Source organism: Equus quagga, chromosome 19 (assembly GCF_021613505.1).
Source record: "Equus quagga isolate Etosha38 chromosome 19, UCLA_HA_Equagga_1.0, whole genome shotgun sequence".
NCBI lineage: Eukaryota > Metazoa > Chordata > Mammalia > Perissodactyla > Equidae > Equus > Equus quagga.
Genome location: NC_060285.1, coordinates 3,854,599 through 3,873,459, shown reverse-complemented (window position 1 = coordinate 3,873,459; position 18,861 = coordinate 3,854,599). Strand labels below are relative to the sequence as shown.

Below are 18,861 nucleotides of genomic sequence, written 5' to 3'. Positions count from 1 at the left end.
CAGAAACAAGACAAGGGAAAACAGAATTCCTGCTGCAAACACAATGGATTTCCCAGGCCAGAGCGGGGACTCGGTCAACTGTCCCGGCCTCGAAGCCCTCAGCTTCCTGACCCTGGGGCCACCCCGGGCTGGTTCTCCCAGCGAATGGTTCTCCCAAGCAATTGTCTGGACTCCGCCAAGCACTCGTCGTTTCTATTTAGCAGCAAGTGGCGCTGTCTGGGCGCAGAACCGCCGTCAGCACCACATACCACCCAGCCTCCAAACCCCCTTCCTCGGGCATAGTTCTTCCACAGTGAGGTGTCCACAAAAACACGCCATAACCCACTGCACTGGACTTCCCGTCCTGGACACACAGACACACACACGCCCTGACCTCCGACGGCCACGTGCCGGATGCATAGGAAATCTCTCAGAACAATAAACCTGAATATTTTCCATGGTCTCTCCTTTGAAGATTTGGGGGAACTTTCAATTACACATTAGAGAATTTTCCATGCTTAGAAGAGAGGGCTGGACTGAAAAGGCAACTCTGCGGCTGCGTCACTTGTCACTAAGACACCAAAGGCGAAAGCAAGGTGTGCGATCCTCTTCAAATGTCCGGCCGCCCCATGCACCCGCATTCTGTTCGCTGCACACACCTCTGCACCCCGCTCCCTCCTGAGGACAACCGAGACACACGCATGTGCACTCAGCCCAAACGCCACCATCATTTCCTAAGTGACTTCGGGACTCAGGTGCCTCTGTGAGCACAACTAACAGGGACCCTTACCCTGTGCGATATTCAGTCTGATTAGAGGAGTGTGAAGGGAACCCAGGGGCAAGATCCCCGCTGGGTCACGGACATTCAAAGGGACACCAATGCTGGGCTTCAGGTGCTCAGTGCACAGCTGTGGATCCCATGGGGAAAGCAGAACTCCATCATCCGATTGAACATAAAAAAATCAGAGTTTCACACGTGAGTGTGAAGGCAGGTGCAGCCGTGGGTTGAATTGTGTCCCCCAAAAAGATATGTTGAAATGCTAACCCCCGGTACCTGGGAATGTGAGCTGATTTGGAAATAGGGTCTTTGGAGATGTAATGAAGATATAAATTACGACGAGGTCACAGAGGAGTAGGGTCGGCCCTTAATTCAATACGACTGGTGTCCTTATGAAAGAGGAGCCACACAGAGAAACACACAGGAGAACGCCACCCAGCAACAGGGGCCGAGACTGGGGTGATGCAGTCGCAAGCCATGGAGCCCCAGCAACCAGCAGAGCTGGAAGAAGCAGGAGGGGTCCTCCCTTGGAGCCTGCAGAGGGACCACGGTCCTGCCCACACCTTGGTTTCTGACTTGTGGCCTCCAGAACTGAGAGAGAATGAAGTTCTGTTGTTTTAAGCCCCGCAGTCTGAGGAATTTTGCTGCAGTGGCCCCCGGAAGCTAACACAACAGGTCTATAACCTTGAGAAACTGGTGCAAAAGGAATCTTCCCCGACTCCCGCCAAAACCTAACATCCAGCCAGTAACAACTCCTTTAGCTTCCTAGGAGGCTTGAACGAAGCCAGGCTGCGGCCTCAAAGGGTCTGTAAATGAAGCAGAACCTTCCAAAGGAGCACCGACAGGGAGCTTTTCAGGCTGGGCCGAGCAAGGGACCGGCAATTCAGATGCTCTCCCTGCAGGCCCCGCCACAAGCTCCAGAGGGATGCAAGAGGCAGGGGATGTGCCCAGCAGGGATCTCACACAGGACGGCCCAAAGCAATCCCAAGACACCACTGGAATCTGTGTCCCGACTCAGACCGCAGAGGACAAGGGCTTTGGCTGACCCTTGACCTCACGACCCCGGGACCTTGCAAACCCCAGCATCAGAGGCTGGGGAATAATTCTGCTCAGCACCAATGAGCTCAATCCGTTCCCCAGAAGGCCTCACCTACCGCGACCCTGCAGCTTCCAAGCCCCTAACTGGGGCCACTCAGCACTACTCAGCCCCTCGCCGCCCCGCCTCCAACCTTCAGTTTGACGTGCCCAAGGCCCGGCTTGCTCTTGACCGCCCTGAGAAGTCCCTCCCCACTGACCCCGCCTGCAGGATCCTCCCAGCCTGCAGCATTCACCGTTGACCCTGCACAGAAGTCAGCTCCCCTGACGTCCTGTAACACTCATGCCTATGGCGCCTTGGGGACCTGCTTGTCCTGACCCACGTGCCTCCTCTAGGGACCCCGCGCCTGGTCCCCTTTCCCAGGGAGGTGGCACCAGTGACTCCTGAATACACTGCGGAGTCACAGAAGAATCTGGAACCTTTTACTCAGGCCACCTCCTCTCCCAGGAGCTATAAACTTTGGGGGCGGAAAGAGTGCACATTTATGACCCTCATTAGCATTCCTCTCTACCTCTCTCGGACGCTCCTTCTCAGGCCTCATCCCCTGAGCCGAAAGCACTGAACAAGACATGTCTAGTGTTCCCAAACCACTGCTTTTTCCCCAAAACTTCCCAACAGTCCATGGAATATTCTGGTTTTCCGAGGCTGCTCTAGTGTCTCTGGTGACAACCCCGGGACAGAGGCCACCTGTCCTCTGGTAGTCCTGGTGGCCGTGGTGGGCTCTGGTGGGGTCTCCCAGATGGCCAGCTCGAAAAGAGACCAACATAAAAAGGAATTTAGCACTGACACGCACTGCAGCTCGGACGAACGCCGAAACCCTGCGCTGAGCAAAAGCAGCCAGACACGAAGGCCACGTAGTGTGAGTCCACTGATAGGAAACGCCCAGAACAGGCAAATCCGCAGAGACAGAGAGCAACTGGTGCTTGCCAGGGGCTGGGGATGGGGGAATGGGGAGTGACTGGGGATGCGGTGTCCTTTGCAGGTGACAGAAATACTCTAGGAGACAGAAGTTGTGGTCATCCAACATTGCGAATGTACCAAACGCCACTGAATTGTTCACTTTAAAATGGTTAATTTCATGTTACATGAGTTTCACCTCAATAAAAACCAAAAAAGAGAGACATAAAGTCGAATTGCTTCAAGGCCTTAAAATGCCAATAAAAATATGCCTGGACCAGCACACGGACCAAGTGGGACTGAACCCAAGACTCAGTCATGAGGGGAGGGGCCAAGGAACAGGGTGGGGCTGGGAGAGCAGAGCCCACGGGCACGCACAGAGAGGAGGCACCGAGATGTGGCTGAATCTCCAGCCACAGGCCGGTCACCGCCCTGGACCGGCGTGCAAGGCACGGAGGACACCCGGGCACCCAGGGACCCCAGGACCCTCCCTCTCACCCAGGGCTTTTAAAATGGAGGTACATGTTCATCTTTGTGGCTTCTGATACATAGTTAAAACTGAAGCGATATTACCCATGTACCAGACGCATTTATATGAAAGTACCTGCTTCTTCTGCTGTTCACGGTTAAGACCGGTTGAGAAGACCGGTTGAGAGTTTGGAAAAATGCACAGAATGAGAGACCTGAGCCATGCAGGAGGGGCCCCAGATGACTCCAATGGCCCAGGACAGGACAAAAGGGAGCTGGGCCCGCCACTCAGCAATGGTGAAAATACGTGCTCTGAAACCACACGGCACAGGCGCCTGCTCCCACATGTCCAGCACCTGAGTGGCCAGAACAGTATGGTTTTGTTAGCATTTTTTTATTGTGGTAAAATAGACATAACATAAAATCTAACATTTTAATCATTTTTAAGTGTATAGTTCAGTGGCATTAAGTGCATTCACATTGTGCAACCATCACACCATCCATCTCCAGGACTCTTTTCATCTGGCCAAACTGAAACTCTATACCCTTTAAACACTAACTCCTGTGCCTCCTCCCCCAGCCCTTGGCAACCACCGTTCTACTTTCCATCCTGATGAATCTGACTGCCCTAGGCACCTCATATAATCCTGCAGTATTTGTCCTATTGTGTCTGGTGTAGTTCACTGAGCACAGCGCCCTCAAGGTTCGTCCATGTGGGGGCGTGTTTTAGGATTTCCTTCCCTGTTAAGGCTGAATCGTATTCCCCTGTATGGATATGCCACTTGTGTGTATCCATTCATGCGTCAACGGAAACTTGGACTGCTTCCACCTTTGGGCTATTGTTAATCACGCCACTACGAACGTGAGTGCACAAATACCTGTTTGAGATCGAGCTTTCACTTCTTTTGGGTGTACACCCAGAAGTGGAATTCCTGGATCCTATGTTCAATTTTTTGAGGACTGCCATACTGCTTTCCACGGCAGCTGCACCATTTTACATTTCCAACAGTGCACGAGAGCTCCAATTTCCCCACATCCTCACCAATACTGGTTACTTTCTGTTTTGTTTTGATAACAGCCACCCCAAAGGCGTGAGGTGGTACCTCACTGTGGTTCTGATTTGCATTTCCCTAATAATCAGTGATGTTGAGCATCTCTTCATGTGCTTATTAACCATCTGTATATCTTCTTTGGAGAAACGTCTATTCAAGTTCTTTGCCCATGCCTTAATCGGGGTGTTTGTTTTTCTGTTGTTGAGTTGTAGGCATTCTTTACATAGTCTGGACATTAATCCCTTATCACATGTATGATGTGCAAATATTTTGCAACAGCTTTTAAATGAGATAATTTCTCAGCACCTGCAATATACGTGGGGAGAAAAAGGCTTCCCAAGTCACAGCCAGACCCCCAGGCTGGATTTCTGGTTTCCCTGTACCTACAGAATGAAACAAGGGTAAGAGTTGGGAGGGAGTCCTGGGTGATGACCATCCCTCCCCTTGTTTTGTTAGGGCCGCTGGGGCCCAGAGGGGGATGACTTGACCAGTAATCAGCAGGAGGGGTGCAAGCCAGGCTTCACGGCCAGCACAGCCTCGTGCTCACTCCAGTACCGGAGATGCATCACAACACATCAAAGGACAGCTGCTGGGACCGTGGCCACCCGCGGGAGTCTCTGACGATGGCAGCTGGACAGCTTCACTCTATGAAAACGGTCTTTCAACAATCAACCGACTGATAAAAGTTTATTGCCCTGCTAGAGAGTTCTTATCTCCAAATGCTAACATTGTATATGATTTTATTTGAATTAGTTGCTGTTAGTTTACCTTAACCAAGTATCATTTAGATTAGATATTTTAAAAATGCCAAAAAAGATACAGATCTGGTAGTGAAAACAGGCTATTAAAAAAAAAAGAAAAATCTTGATTGATAGATAGATGGAGGGAGGAAAGAAAGAAGGAAGGCAGCTCCCTGGCCAGCACAATCTGTGCTCTCGGAGCTAGAAGGCCCCTCAAGGGCATGTCAGTCAGCTGCTCAGTGTGGGCTCCTCATCAGGTGTCCACCTCCCCATGCCTCTCGCTCTGACCACTGAAACATCCCTCCCTGCACCCGGTGCACACCAGTCCTGCACTCCAGTTTCCTGTGACACAGCTCCACCATGAGAGAGCCCAGAGTCTAGGGGACAGCTCCCTAAGATCGCCTTCTTCTCCATCTTGCAGTGTGGCTGCAACCCTGCTCACCCAGGAAAGGGGTTGGGGCAAAGGGGCTGCGTGCTCCCATGGAATCAGGCTTGATGTGCACAAGATCGTCAGCCCTCCTGTTTCGGGCGATCTAGTCACTGGCACTGAGCTTCCATCCGTGGAATCCCCAAATCTGTGCCCCAGGGGCTACTGTGAGGGCTCAGCTCCCCTCCCAGGGCTTAGCCATGGGTGGATGTGGGGGATCCAAGGGGGCGGTCAATAGTGCCCAGGGCACTCAGACACGAGGGTCTGAGCCTGGCTCTGCCCACCGCTATGAGCTCTCTAGCTTCAGTCTCTTCACCTATAAAACAGGGATTCTATGAGATTTCACTGAGATGATGCGGGCAGACCGCAGGCATAAGCCTGGGAAGTAGGAGGCACACACCAGGGCAGCGTGGTGACAGTGCTCTTATGTGACCACCCCCGATGCACCGTCCGGCTCGGAGGTCAGGCTCCTCCACCGTGGCTCTCCCAGGACTACAGAGGTCAGACATGGACCACCTGGCCTTGAAGCCACAGAGGAGAGGAGGAAGAGGGCAGAGGGCAAGACAGGAGGGGCAGGGGCAGCACTCCGCCAGGGACAGGAGCGGTTCAGAGGGAGGCCCGACATCCCCCCAGTTCCCCAGAGCCAGCACAAGGTGCAGAGTGACCCGAGGGTTTCCACGCCCTCAGCAGAAACACTGATAGGGAAAGATGAGGGGCAGGCCACTGGCAGGGTGGGGCCAGAGGCTGGGACTCAGCATCTCAGGGCCACAGAGAGGGGCCTATTGCCCCTGCCTCCCAAGTTGGGGGGGGGGCGGCGGCGCTAGCCCTGAACCAAGCACCTCTCCGTCCAGGGAGAATGTCCCAGCTGCCTGAGTCCCCTGCTGCCCCCTCAAACCCAGACAGACCGCTGCCATTGTCCTGGCATGCTGAAAGCCGGAAGGGAGGCAAGGAAGAAGGACAGACAGGTACAGAGGAGGAGAGACCTCTGTCAGCAGGATGAGAGAACCCCTCACAGACTCTGCTCATCCAACAGCCAGAAGGAAACTCAGGTCGCAGGAGATGGCCAGCCTCTTGCACCACGTCCAGCTAGCACAGCATCCCCAGTGCAGCCCTCACTACACTCTGCAGATGGTGTCTGTTAGCTTGTGCCAGTGGGGAAACTGAGGCACAGAGACACAGTCATCACCTGGAGAGCCAGGACTCTGCCCCCACACTGCTGGCAGGCTGGACATGCCAGTTCCACGTTCAGACTGGGAGTGCCTGCTGGGGAGGGGGAAAGGGGGAACCTGGGAAAGCCAGAAGGGTCCACACCAGGCAAGACCCTCCCTGGGAGGCACGTGTGCCAGGCCCCATGCTATTTGCAGGGCTCCAGGGCAATCACTACACCCCCCAAACCAGGAGCCCACCCACTGCACAGGGCGTCCCATCCTGCAGGGGTGGGGGGGTGAGGGTCAGGAACAATCTAGACACCCCAACACCACAGATACACCCCATCAACTCTGTGGCTACTGTGAGCCAGGCTTGACCATGCAACACTGGGGGTGGCATCACGGATGGAGGACTTGGCCGGGCTCCAAGTCCTTGGAGCTGCCAGCTCCAGCCTCACCTCTAACGCTTTGCGCACGGACGACGTAGGGGGTGTTGTGTTCACTCCAGTTTCGGTCTCCTGCCTAGAAAATGGAGGAACTATTACCTCTCCCACAGATTAATGGAGAAAGCACCCCAGCTTAGGGGTCAAAAAACACTAGCCTGGTCACCCAAAGTTCACCTTCATTGATGGCGCCCCATTGAAAAGGACGTGGGAAAGTAGACCCAGAGACGTGCCCACAGCCACTGCTGATGACTTCGTGCATTTGACATCTTGATGTCCGCCGGCCAACCCGAGGAGCTGAGGGCCAGCGTGACTCCCCTTCCCCAGGGAGCCCGCTGTCCTCGGTACACACTCAGGCCTCTGCACACGGCCCCCAGCTCTGAGAGATCTGCTGTGCTGGCCGACGCGCTCCCCACCACGACCGGAAGGTTAAAATGGTGTGCTGGGGCAGCCGGAGGAAAGGTTATTCCACGTAGTTTGCCTTCAAAGTTGTTGGTGAAATCATGTGTGTCTGTGTGCGTATACGTATGTACGTGTGTGTGCATGCATATGTGTGCACAGGGATGTGTATTCTGTGTTTGTGTGTATACGTGTGCATGTGTGTGTCTGTATGTCCATCTGTGTATAGATGTGGATATGTGTGTGTGTGTACGTGTGTGTCTGTCTGTGTCTGCGTGTTTAAGAACCCAGGGCCCGGACCCAGGACATCAGGAGAACACACATTCACTAAAGGAATTAAAACGATGAAGGGTGTGTGTTGGGCTTTCCCCAGCTTTGGAATGTTCACACCCAAAAAAGGGGACCTGATCACCAAGGAATTCACAAGTTCTTACCTGAAGCAAAAGTGTGAGAATTGAACCCATGGAGTTTTCCTGAAAAACGCCTATTCCTCTCACGCAGGGCTGAGCCCCCAGGACGGCACAGGAGGAACTCAAAGTGGCAGCTGGGGGGCGTCCTGTCTTCTGTGCTGGCCCCCGCCCCCAAGTGCAGGTGGTGGAGATGCCGTGGCCTTGGCAGGTGCCCCCAGCCCCCAGCACCCCTCTGGCTGGTCCCACAAACAACCCACAGACACTTGTAGGCACCTACTGTGTGTGGGGCCCCAGGCCCACAGGGGAAAGCAGGAGGGCCCCCCCACTGCCCCCATAGCAAGGCTTGTTCCAGCTGACCACTACAACCTGGGACCCCGGCCGTCCCCATTTCCTCAGGTCACCCTAGTGACCTTTCCAAAACACACACGCAGAAAGCAGAGGGCTATCCACCACATCTCCCCCAGTCCAGGAATTTAATTCTAGGGCTTTCATATGAACCTACATGTTCAGGTTACAAGACAAGAAGAAAAACCAGAAATCTATTTTCCCCAAGGCCGTGAACTGAAGAGGATCATGCCAAATTTAGGAATATTTTCCACACGCTCTGCCTTACATGATAAAATCTACTTCTGTTCGAACCCGAGTCCCGGCAGGGATGGAGGTCCCGTGGCCCTACGCCACACGCCACACCCGGCCAGGGCCGCGGACCCACATCCCACCCACGCGGTAGCTTAACACGTGTCTGCTCTCGGCTTCAAAACGGGCAAGTGTGGGCATCAGCCGGGACCAAAGTGGGCTCTTCAACGGTGACACCGGGGCCTGGACGGAGACTCAGCATCACTAACAACGCCCGCCACTTTTCCAGATGCAACTTCAGCACTGCCCCTCCTCGCAACAGGCTCCCATGCCTGCGACTTTTCCCAGATTTTAAAAAATAGTCTCCCTGGGCCCGGCTCGGTGGCGCAGCGGTCAAGTTCTCATGTCTGCCTCAGCGGCCCGGGGTTCGCTGGTTCGGATCCCGGGTACGGACATGGCATCGCTTGTCAAGCCATGCCGTGCTAGGCGTCCCACATATAAAGTAGAGGAAGATGGGCACAGATGTTAGCTCAGGGCCAGTCTTCCTCAGCAAAAAGAGGAGGATTGGCAGCAGATGTTAGCTCAGGGCTAATCTTCCTCAAAAAAAAAATAAAATAAAAGTCTCCCTTGCACCCTAGGTGGCAGGTGGGGCCAGACGGAGACCTCATGTCCCCAGGTAGCCAGTGCTGAGATGGGGTACCCCAGCCCTCATGAGTCCAGGTCACCTGTGGCCCTCAGCCCCTCCCCCCCCCCCCCCCGCCCCTCCTACTCCCCCACAGGTCCTAAGCTACCGTCCCCGGCCCCGCACTCGATGGCCACTGAGGCTTGCCGCCCCCCTCCAGTGCCGCTCTGGGGGAACACCTGCACAGGCAGGTGGAGTCAAGGATGGGCTGAGATGGTTGTGCATGTTAATGGGTCAAGTCCCCTCCACCCCGACTCAGCCCAAGTCACCACAGACCCCCGTGTCCCCACAGCCACCCCACCTTTCTTCTGAGCTTCATTCACCTCTGGCAACCCTGTCCTCCACTCCTCAAGGAGGCCTCCAGCCCCCACCACTTTGGCTCCCACGGAGGCCAGCAAGGGCCTCTCCTTGGCTAACCCAAGTCACAGCTCCGTCCTCAGGCTCCCCACCTGCCACTGGTGACCCCCTTTGGGATCTTCCCTCTCACTCTGCCCCCAAAGCCCTGGGCCCTCGGGTTTTTCTCCTGTGGTTCTTTCTGCTCCAGCCGTCACGCAGGTCCATCCCCACCAGACAGGCCACTCGGGCCACAGCTCCTTAAGGCTGCACCTGAGTCCCGTCTCCGTCACATGCACCCTCTCCCCTGGTGCCCTCACACCCTCGAAGACAGGTCAGTGACTACCTACCCCGGCTGTGACCGTCCTCTGTCGCCCACGCGGCCGTGCTGACCACTTCTGGCTGTGACCCCAGCCGTTCTCTCTCACCCAGACCTGCGCATCCAACCATCTTCATGACAATGTCAAAGGTGCCCCAGCAGCACAGGATCCAAAAGCGGTCTCATGACCTTCCCCCAAAGCCGAACCCCCTGCAGGGAGCCCCAGCTCCATGAACACGTCTCCCTCATCCTCATCCTCACACTCTGGGAGCTGGTTTATTCTGGAAAGCACAGCTTGAGAGAACATGGCTCAGGAGCTGCCGTTCTGGACTCCAATCCCATTGCTGCCACCACGAGCCACGTGCACTGGATGGACTGTCAAGCCTCTGGGGCCGTGGCTTGCTCCCCAATGAGATGGAAGCGATGCTGGAACCTTCCACTTTGTGAGGCTGCTGCAGGAGAGGGCAAGGTGCTCGGGCAGAGAGTGCCTGGGGGCAGTTCCCGGCACTCGGAGCACGGCTGCTGACCAACCAAGTCATCACCTCCTCATCTGACCATCTAACCTCGCAAATCCCCCTTGGCCCACCCACGCTTCATGACCACCCCGAGCAGGGCCAGCCCTGAGCGGCCCTCCCTCCACTCTCCAAGCTCCTACCTAGAGCGCTCTTCCCACCAGCAGCACAGACACCGCCCGACACCCAGCCCAAAGCCTCCCCTAATGCCTACCCATCCATCCAATCGGCCCTTGGCAGCTGGGGATTGCCCCAGGCCTGTCCCCGTCAAGCAGGCACTTCACATTCACGCTGGTGCCGGGGGTCCCCACGCCCACCCTCTCCCGCACCTCCCTCCCCTTGAATTTCAGTTCCCTGTTTATCTGATTGTCTGTCCCCAGCCAACCTCTGAGAGGACAGGGGCCTCACACAGTAGGCCTGGCACACAGTAGGTGCTCAACAAACCAATAAGCACTCCCTTTGTTTCTGAAAGTACGTTAGCGAATGACTATCTCCAGAGCTACTGAAGCCCTTGATGGTTAACCAGCTGCCCAAAGTACGGAACTCTCCAGGGCAGGTCACGTCGCTGCAAAATCCAGCAGTTTAAGGGGGTCCAACCCTTTCTACAACATGAGATTCAGAAAAAATATAACACCGTGCATCCAACACTGCCTGGTACAATGGCCACCTCCTTATTTCCTTGTTTGCAGTCATCGTTCTAAAGGTCCCCAAGACATCCTCTATTTAACCAGGCAAACACTTCTCAAAATTTTATCAAGCCTACACAACTGTATACCGTGTACTCCCTACCAAAGTAAACGGCAAGGTTACTCAATCTCGTGATTTCACCAAGTTTCAGTGTTTTCTGACATGTTTGAATGACTCATCAACCAATCATTTCCACCCACAAATGCTACTTTTCCCACGTCCACAGGCCCCCAACACCTACCAGCGCAGGGTCATTTTCTACCAAACGCCGTGCCCTTTAACGGACAGCCTAGGGCTCCAAAGTCACAGGCAGACACATGTTCAAGTCGGATTAAAAATGTCAGTGTTATTGGGGCTGGCCCCGTGGCCGAGTGGTTAAGTTCGCGCGTTCCGCTGCAGGCGGCCCAGTGTTTCGTTAGTTCGAATCCTGGGCGCGGACATGGCACTGCTCATCACACCACGCTGAGGCGGCGTCCCACATGCCACAACTAGAAGAACCCACAGCGAAGAATACACAGCTATGTGCCGGGGGGCTTTGGGGAGAAAAAGGAAAAAATAAAATCTTAAAAAAAAAAAAAAAAAAATGTCAGTGTTACTAAAGGACCCACATCTAGAAAGACTACAGAACGTATTCGACGCTTGAGAGCCCCATCGGGTCCTCAGCCACGACGCTTTGGAAAATGCAAACACAGCTTGAATAAACGTTCCTGTTAAAAAGTCCCTACCAGAGAATTTTAAATCTCACTCAAAAAACCGGCGCATAAAAAACAAACATCTTGTATGGCTGGGTATCAACAAAAGTGGCAGCTGTTTGAATGGGACTACATTCAGAACTCAAAAAATCTTCAAACAGCGTTTTGTCCTCGGGAGGCTACAGAAAACCATCAGCGCTCTCACGGACTCCACTCACAGTCGAAAATGATCGTGCTAAAACCCCAGGCCAGGAAAAAGGCCCGGCCTTCCTGGGCACACCCACCTCAGGGCCCGCCCCCGGGTGCACCCTTCCCAGCACCGCACACCTCCAGGGCCGGAATAACGCATCAGAGGCTTTAGGGCATGGCTGTAAATCTGGGGAAGCCAATCACAGCTCCCTGAAAAGGCCTGGCATCTGAAACAACAGCCTTCCCCATTGTTCCCTAATAAAACCTAACAACCTGACTCTGGGTAATGCAAGCGCTGATCTTTTTGTTGTTTCTACACAGAGCTGTGCTGTGGGGAATTACAGATCTTACTGTTTATAGCAATGGGCCTCTTCAGGGCATTAAGTCATAGTCCAACGGTCTGAGGGTCGTGGAGCATCCCAAGGTGCCCGCTTTAAACCAGGGCGAGGATTCGGCGCTGGAACAATTCAGCTTACCAACTAATTCCTCAAAACTTCCCTCTCAGGTAAGAGAGGGCAGTGTGAAGGCTGGGCTTGCTTCGTCTCGACCGCATTTGGATGCCTGGTGCTCCTGCTCGCTGGCTGTAGCACTGAGAAAGTTACTTAAGGCCTCGGAGCCTCAGTTTCTTCATCTGTAAAGTGGGCAGCCGTGTAACATGACTCACCTCCCAGATACCAGAGGAGTAAGTGATGGCATAGGTACAAGAGTTTAGAAAACTGCTTGGTATCGAGTCAAAACCCAGTAAAAGGTGATCATTGTTATCTGGGGGGGGGGGGGGGGGAACACATGAGGCCCACGGCCTGATGTAGACAAGGGTGTGTCGCCGGGATTCAGAGCCCAGAACTGGATCACTGAGACAATTACTACACAGCGTGGAGCCCCCAACCCACCTTCGCCTGTGGTCCCGGGCGTGGGCCCACCAGGTAGGCGAGACGGCCCTCAGTAATAACCTGTTTGGAAAGAAATCCATCCTAAACCCTGTTATGCGGCCAACACAGGGGGCCCACATTCCTGATGCTCCAGACGCAAAACACCCCTGCTCCCAGAATGCCCCATTCCCGCTGAAGCACCACGTTCCCTGTAAAATCCAAACCCCATGATGTTGCCAAGTCGCTTTGATATAGGCTCAGCGTTCCACTCTGCTTTATCTAGCAGATAAAGCAGTACAGGAAAAAACATTTTTAAAGGCAAATGGGAATTTAGGGAAGAGATCTCTTTTTTTCCTTGCGTGATTGCTCAGGATATCCGTGACCCTGGTTAACTATTCTCCCTAAAGACCTATCCCGTATTTTCTACACATCTTCACAACCTCACAGAACCTAAATATTCCCCTGCAGATAGCGCATGCTGCCAAAAATCTACGCCGAACTACCGCATCGCCCCAAACTGGCCCTGTGAGTTCCAGATCTCATGAGCAGACAACTGGAACTGGAACCTGTGTGCTCCCCAACCCTTAGTCTAGAAAGAATTACAGCCAAGCGTGGAAACAAAACACATCAGAAAATTAACTTCTGCATTCTCCCAGGGTTCCCACGGCGATACAGTATCAACAAGAAGTTGTTTAATTTATTGTTTAAACCACTCATCTGAAACATCGACTCAACCCCCAGATCCGAGCCTGTCTTCATAATAGTTGGGTCTCATAATTAGGGTCACCTGCCTGCACCAGCCGATCAGGTCCACTTGTGGGTCTCCTTGAGGAGCCACTGGGGGTCTCATAATTGTTCCCCAACCCCTGCCAAATCCTTCTTCCTCTGCAATGTATCTGAAATCCCATACACTCTCCTTGTCCCCTCTCTCCGGCCCCGCAGGCCCCACCTGGCACTGGGGGGCCAGCAGCAACTCTTGCCTGCCCGCATCTGGCTGGCCGGGCTGACACCCTCCCTCTTCCGCTCACCTCCGGCCCCAAAGCGAGCCAGCAGGGTTCCCACACTGGCTCCACCAGCAACCTGGGCAGGCCTCTAAGCAACACCCAAATTAGAAGCCCGTGTCCAGGAGCAGAAGCCAAGATCAAACGAGGCCGCGCTTTTCAAAGAGATCCCACAGACGAGCCTACATTGCCCGATTGTTATGTTCTGGAGGAGACAGAAAAGAGACACCAAGGGAACTGACTCCAGCCCTATTACAGGGTGACTCAGGGACCCATCCGGCAATTTCCAACGGTCCCACCCAGGAACTAATTGGCACATGGGGCAGGCAGTGACCTTTGATCTTTCCAGACAGGCGTGTGGCTGACTGCAGAGCATCGAAAAGCAAACCAGACGACTCAGATAACCCCAAAGACGAGGTCTTAACTGCGCCTCTCGGGAGCCACAGCCTGCTGAGGAAAGCGCCAAGCAGCCCTGGTCTTGAACTTGAAGAAGCCCAGGCCTGCTCCCAGCAAAAATGCTGAGGGAAGCAGGGCCGTGCGTGCCCCTCCCACTCCCCTGGCCTGGGTGGGGAGCATGCCCCCAGCTCACAGCATCCCATCCAACCGGAGCCCACAAACCCACAAAGAGTTGCCCGGGCCCTGCCCGAATACGCCCCAACATGCCAGGCGGGCCCCTGGCAGGTCGCTGCGATGCTCCAGGCGGCCCAGCGGGAGCCCGACGGCCACTCACCGGAAACAGACACCTCCATGAGCGCCTCCAGTGGCCGGTTGTTGTCCAGGTCGCGGCTGAGCTGCAGCTCGCCCGTGGCAGAGTCCAGCAGCAGCAGCTGCAGCTCGTTGCCCTGCAGGAAGGTGTAGTTGAGGCTGTCCGAGAGGTCAGGGTCGTGGGCCGGGATGCGGCCAATCACGCCGGTGGGGAAGCTGTTGGACTTATTGGTGACGTAGTTGTTGAAGAGGATCTGGAAGTCTGGCAGCACTGGTGGGTTGTCGTTCTGGTCCAGGAGGCAGATGTGCACTGTGGCCCGGCTCACCAGCGGGGCCGACGTGGCCTGCACCACCAGCACGTACTCCCGCCGGACCTCAAAGTCCAGCTCGACCAGGGCACGCAGGTCCCCGCTCAGCAGGTCCAGCTGGAAGACCTCGGGCACATTGCCTTCCACGATCTGATACATGATCTGGGCGTTGGGCCCTTCGTCGGGGTCGTTGGCACGAATCCTTGCCACCACGGACCCCACCGGGCTGTTCTCCTCCACAAACAGCTCCAGTTCATCCCTCTCAAACACTGGGGGGTTGTCATTAATGTCTAAGACGGTCACCTGGATGTCCACCGAGGCACTAAGGGGTGCTGGGCTACCCCGATCCACAGCCAGAGCCCGAAGGTTGTACACGGCCACATTCTCCCGGTCCAACCGGCGCTGGGTGCGGATTACGCCAGACGTGGGCTCAATGTAGAAATCCCCGTCGCCATCATCCCCTCCCTGGAAGGTGTACAGCAGGCGGCCATTGGGGCCTGAGTCCCGATCCGTGGCAGAGACCTGGAGAACGCTGGTTGATGGGGGAGCATCCTCAAAGACGGAACCCTGGTAGAAATCCCGCAGAAACCGGGGAGCATTATCATTGGCATCGAGGATGAGAATCTCCAGGGAGGTGGTGTCTGATTTCTGAGGGATGCCATTGTCCCGAGCTGTGATGCCCAGCGTGTAGGCAGCCTGGTCCTCATAGTCCAGCTCGGTCATGGTGTAGATGGTGCCAGTGTCTGGGTCAATTCGGAACTGTGGCACGGGGTCCTCCAGCACATAGGTGATGCGTGCATTCTCACCTGTGTCCTCGTCAGTGGCGCTGATGGTGGCAATGGAGGTGCCCACAGGCCGGTCTTCGCTGACGCTCACGGTATAGTGGGAGCTCTGGAAGACCGGCCGGTGGGTGTTGGCGTCGGTGACGTTGATGAAGACCTGTGCGGTGTGCGAGCGCGTGCCATCTGACGCGGTCACCGCCAGCACGTACTGCCGCTCCTGCTTGTAGTCCAGCGGCAGCGCCAGGGTGATGAGGCCGCCGCCGCTCTGGCTGCTGAGGGCGAAGCGGTTCCGGGTATTGCCTCCGGTGAGCTGGTAGGTGATCACGCTGTTGGCATCCCGGTCGCGGGCCCGCAGGGTCAGCACGCTGCTCCCCACCGCCGCGTCCTCGTTCAGACGCAGCTCGTACACGGGCTGCGTGAACATGGGGTCGTTGTCGTTTACGTCCAGCACCGTGATGGACACGCTGGCCGAGGAGCTCATGGGCGGCGAGCCGTGGTCCACCGCCTCCACCCCGAAGCTGTAATGCTCCACCGCCTCGCGGTCCAGCTCCGCGCACACGGTGATCCAGCCAGAGCTGTTGTGGATCTGGAAAGGGAAATCCGAGGCCGAGGCGGGGTCCTGGAGCCCAGCACTGCCGCCTCCCACGGAGGCGGAAGCCGTGTCCACCAGGCGGTAGCGCAGACGCGCGTTCTCACCCGCATCGGCGTCCACCGCCTGAATGTGCAGCACCGAGTGGCCCAGCGGCACGTTCTCCAGCACGGCTGCCTGAAAGGGGCTGCTCACAAAGATGGGGGCGTTGTCGTTCACGTCCAGCACCTGCACCGAAACCAGCCCTGAGGAATTGATAAGCGGAGGCCGGCCCCCATCCTGTGCCTTGATGCGCAGCGTGTACTCCCGAATGGCCTCGAAGTCCAGCGGGTTGATCACATCCAGGCTCCCGCTGAGTGAATGCAGATAGAACTGCCCCTTCAGGTTCCCGCTGACGATGCTGTAGTGTATGGCCGCGTTCTGGCCCTGGTCTCCATCTGTGGCCTGCACGCGCAGCACGGGCGTGTTGACCGCCACATCCTCGGGCACCTGGACCACATAGCGCTTCTCGCTGAACTGAGGGTAGTTGTCATTCTCGTCCTCCACCACGATGTGCACTGTGGCCGTGGCACTGAGCGGGCCCGGGTTGCGGCCCTGGTCATTGGCCTCCACCAGCAGCTGGTACGCGGCCGCCTCCTCCCGGTCCACCGCCGCCCGTGTGCGCACCACGCCCGAGCGCGCATCGATCTCGAAGACGCCGCCCGCGCCCTCCAGCAAGCGGTAGCGCATATTGGCGTTGGAGGGCGCGTCTCCGTCGGTGGCGCGGATGGTCAGCACCTCGTAGCCCACCTCGAGGTTCTCACGCACGCGCTCGCGGTACTCGGACTGCTCGAAGACCGGACTGTGGTCGTTGGTGTCGCTGACTGTGACAGTGAGGTAGGTGGCAGCTGAGCGCCGCGGCAAGCCGTGGTCCACGGCGCTCACCTTGAGCACGTGTGTGTCCTTGGTCTCGCGGTCCAGAGCGCGGGCCGTGCTCACCGCGCCCGTGTCAGCGTCGATGAGGAAGTAACCATTGGAGCGCTCGTCGAAGAGCGCCTCCATCTGGTAGCTCAGGCGCCCCGCCTCGCCCTCGTCGGGGTCGTGCGCGCGCAGCTCGATGACCGCGGTGCCCGCAGGCTCGTTCTCGGGCACCGACACCTGGTAGCTGGGCAGCGGGAACTGCGGGCTCGTGCTGCCGCCAGCGCCCCGCCGGGCCCGCCGAGCCGCCCCCGCCCGGGCCTGGGGGAGACTTGGTGGCGACGGCGACGGCGACAGCGACGGGGAGGGTGTCCCCGCAGCTGCCTCCAGCGTCAGCTCCACCCAGATGGCGCCTGCCGCGCGCCGCAGGGCACACAGCAGGCGCAGGCGGGCGGACCCACCGGGTGGCAAACAGACAGAGTGGTGTGGGCAGCGGGGGCCGGGGTGCTGCGGGCAGCTGCAGGCAGGGAACGTGGTCAGGGCCGCAAGCGCCGAGTGCAGCGTGGCCCCGCCGCCGCTGGGGGCCGGGAAACAGAGCACCGCGCCAGGCCCGGGCACCGTGAGCACAGTCCGCGCGCGCAGCTCCGCGCCGGGGGCCGGCTGGCGCTGGGGCCGGGAGCCACAGCCCGGACCGTGCGCGCGCGCCCGCAGTTGGAGGCTCAGCGCCGTCTGGGCGCCGCGGGCCACCAGGCGGATATGCAGCGGCAGCGGGCGCCCCCCCAGGCGCGCGCAGCCCCGGGGCCCCGCGCTCGGTCCCCGCCGACGCCCGGCCAGCCGTCCGTCCCGGCTCACGTCCAGCAGCTCCCGCAGCGCCCGGGGCGTGCGCGCGGTGTCCAGCGCGTAGGTCCAGGCGGGCCCGAGGGCGAAGGCGCGGGCCCCGCCGGGCACGCGCAGCTCCCAGGCTGCCGCTCGAAGCCCCAGCGCCTGTAGGGCGGCGGCCGCAGCCAGAAGCAGCAGCGCGGGCAGCACGGGCGGTGGCGGCGACGCCATGGCCCGGAGCCCGAGCCCGAGCCGGGCGCCCGAGCACAATCCATGCACCCGGCGCGGCTCCGCATCCACCCGGCACGGCCGGGGGGCGGCTCCCGCGCGCCTAGCCCCGGGCCCTCGGGGCGGCCCGCGCCCTTCCTCCCCGGGGACCCTGGCGGGGACACCGGGGGCCGCGCTCCCGGTCTCCCCCGCAGATTCCACTTCGAGAACACTTTGCGAAAGTTTGCGAAGTTGGTTTCAAGATGGCTCCTCCGCGCGTCCCGGGAGGGCGCCGCGCATCAACCTGCGGTGGTGGCGGCTCCAGGCGGCTCCAGGTGGCTCCCGCGCGGGCTCGGCCGAGCGGCGTGGGAAGCGGGGCGGGCCCGGAGCGGGGCGGGGGCTGCGCTCCCGGAGCGGGCAGGGCCGCACCGCGCCGCTCAGACCCCGGTGGCCGGCTGCTGCCTGGGCGGTGCGCTCGGCCCGCGCCCCCTCTGCCCGCGCTCTCCCCGCCCCCGGCCCGGCCCCGCCCCCGGCCCCGCCGCGTATTGTTCAGACCCGGGGGGAGCCGGCCTGGAGGTGCGCGCCGGGAGGATCGCTATGGAGACGCGGGGGCGCAGCAGGGGCGGGGGCTGGGGGCCGGGCCCTCTCCCCAGCGGCCTCCCCACCCAACCTCCCCAGGGGGCGGAGCCGAGGGAGCCGGGCAGGGAAAGGCAGCGCTGGGGGCCCCCGGCCGCTACCAGTGGGGCGGTGGCTCTGCTCGTCCGGGGGACCAGGCGCGGCCCAAAGCCCCCCACCCCACCCCGGCAGAAGTGATCCTCAGAGAACGCCGCCCCGGCCGCCGCGCGAGCTGGACCCAG

At 58.1% G+C, this 18,861-nt stretch overlaps 1 protein-coding gene across 3 annotated transcripts in view; it reads right to left on the bottom strand.

Moving 5' to 3' along the window:
* CELSR1 (cadherin EGF LAG seven-pass G-type receptor 1) overlaps positions 1-18,450 on the bottom strand; it is a 151,049-nt gene extending 132,599 nt beyond the window's left edge. For 2 of the 3 annotated variants that reach the window (XM_046646721.1, XM_046646719.1), the window contains exon 1: positions 14,428-18,450. In XM_046646721.1, coding sequence (XP_046502677.1) covers positions 14,428-18,028 — 3,601 coding nt within the window. In that variant the 5' untranslated portion in view covers positions 18,029-18,450. The remainder of the gene's footprint in view (positions 1-14,427) is intronic. The other variant, XM_046646720.1, reaches the window with a different exon arrangement.
* Between the last annotated feature and the right edge of the window lie 411 nt (positions 18,451-18,861).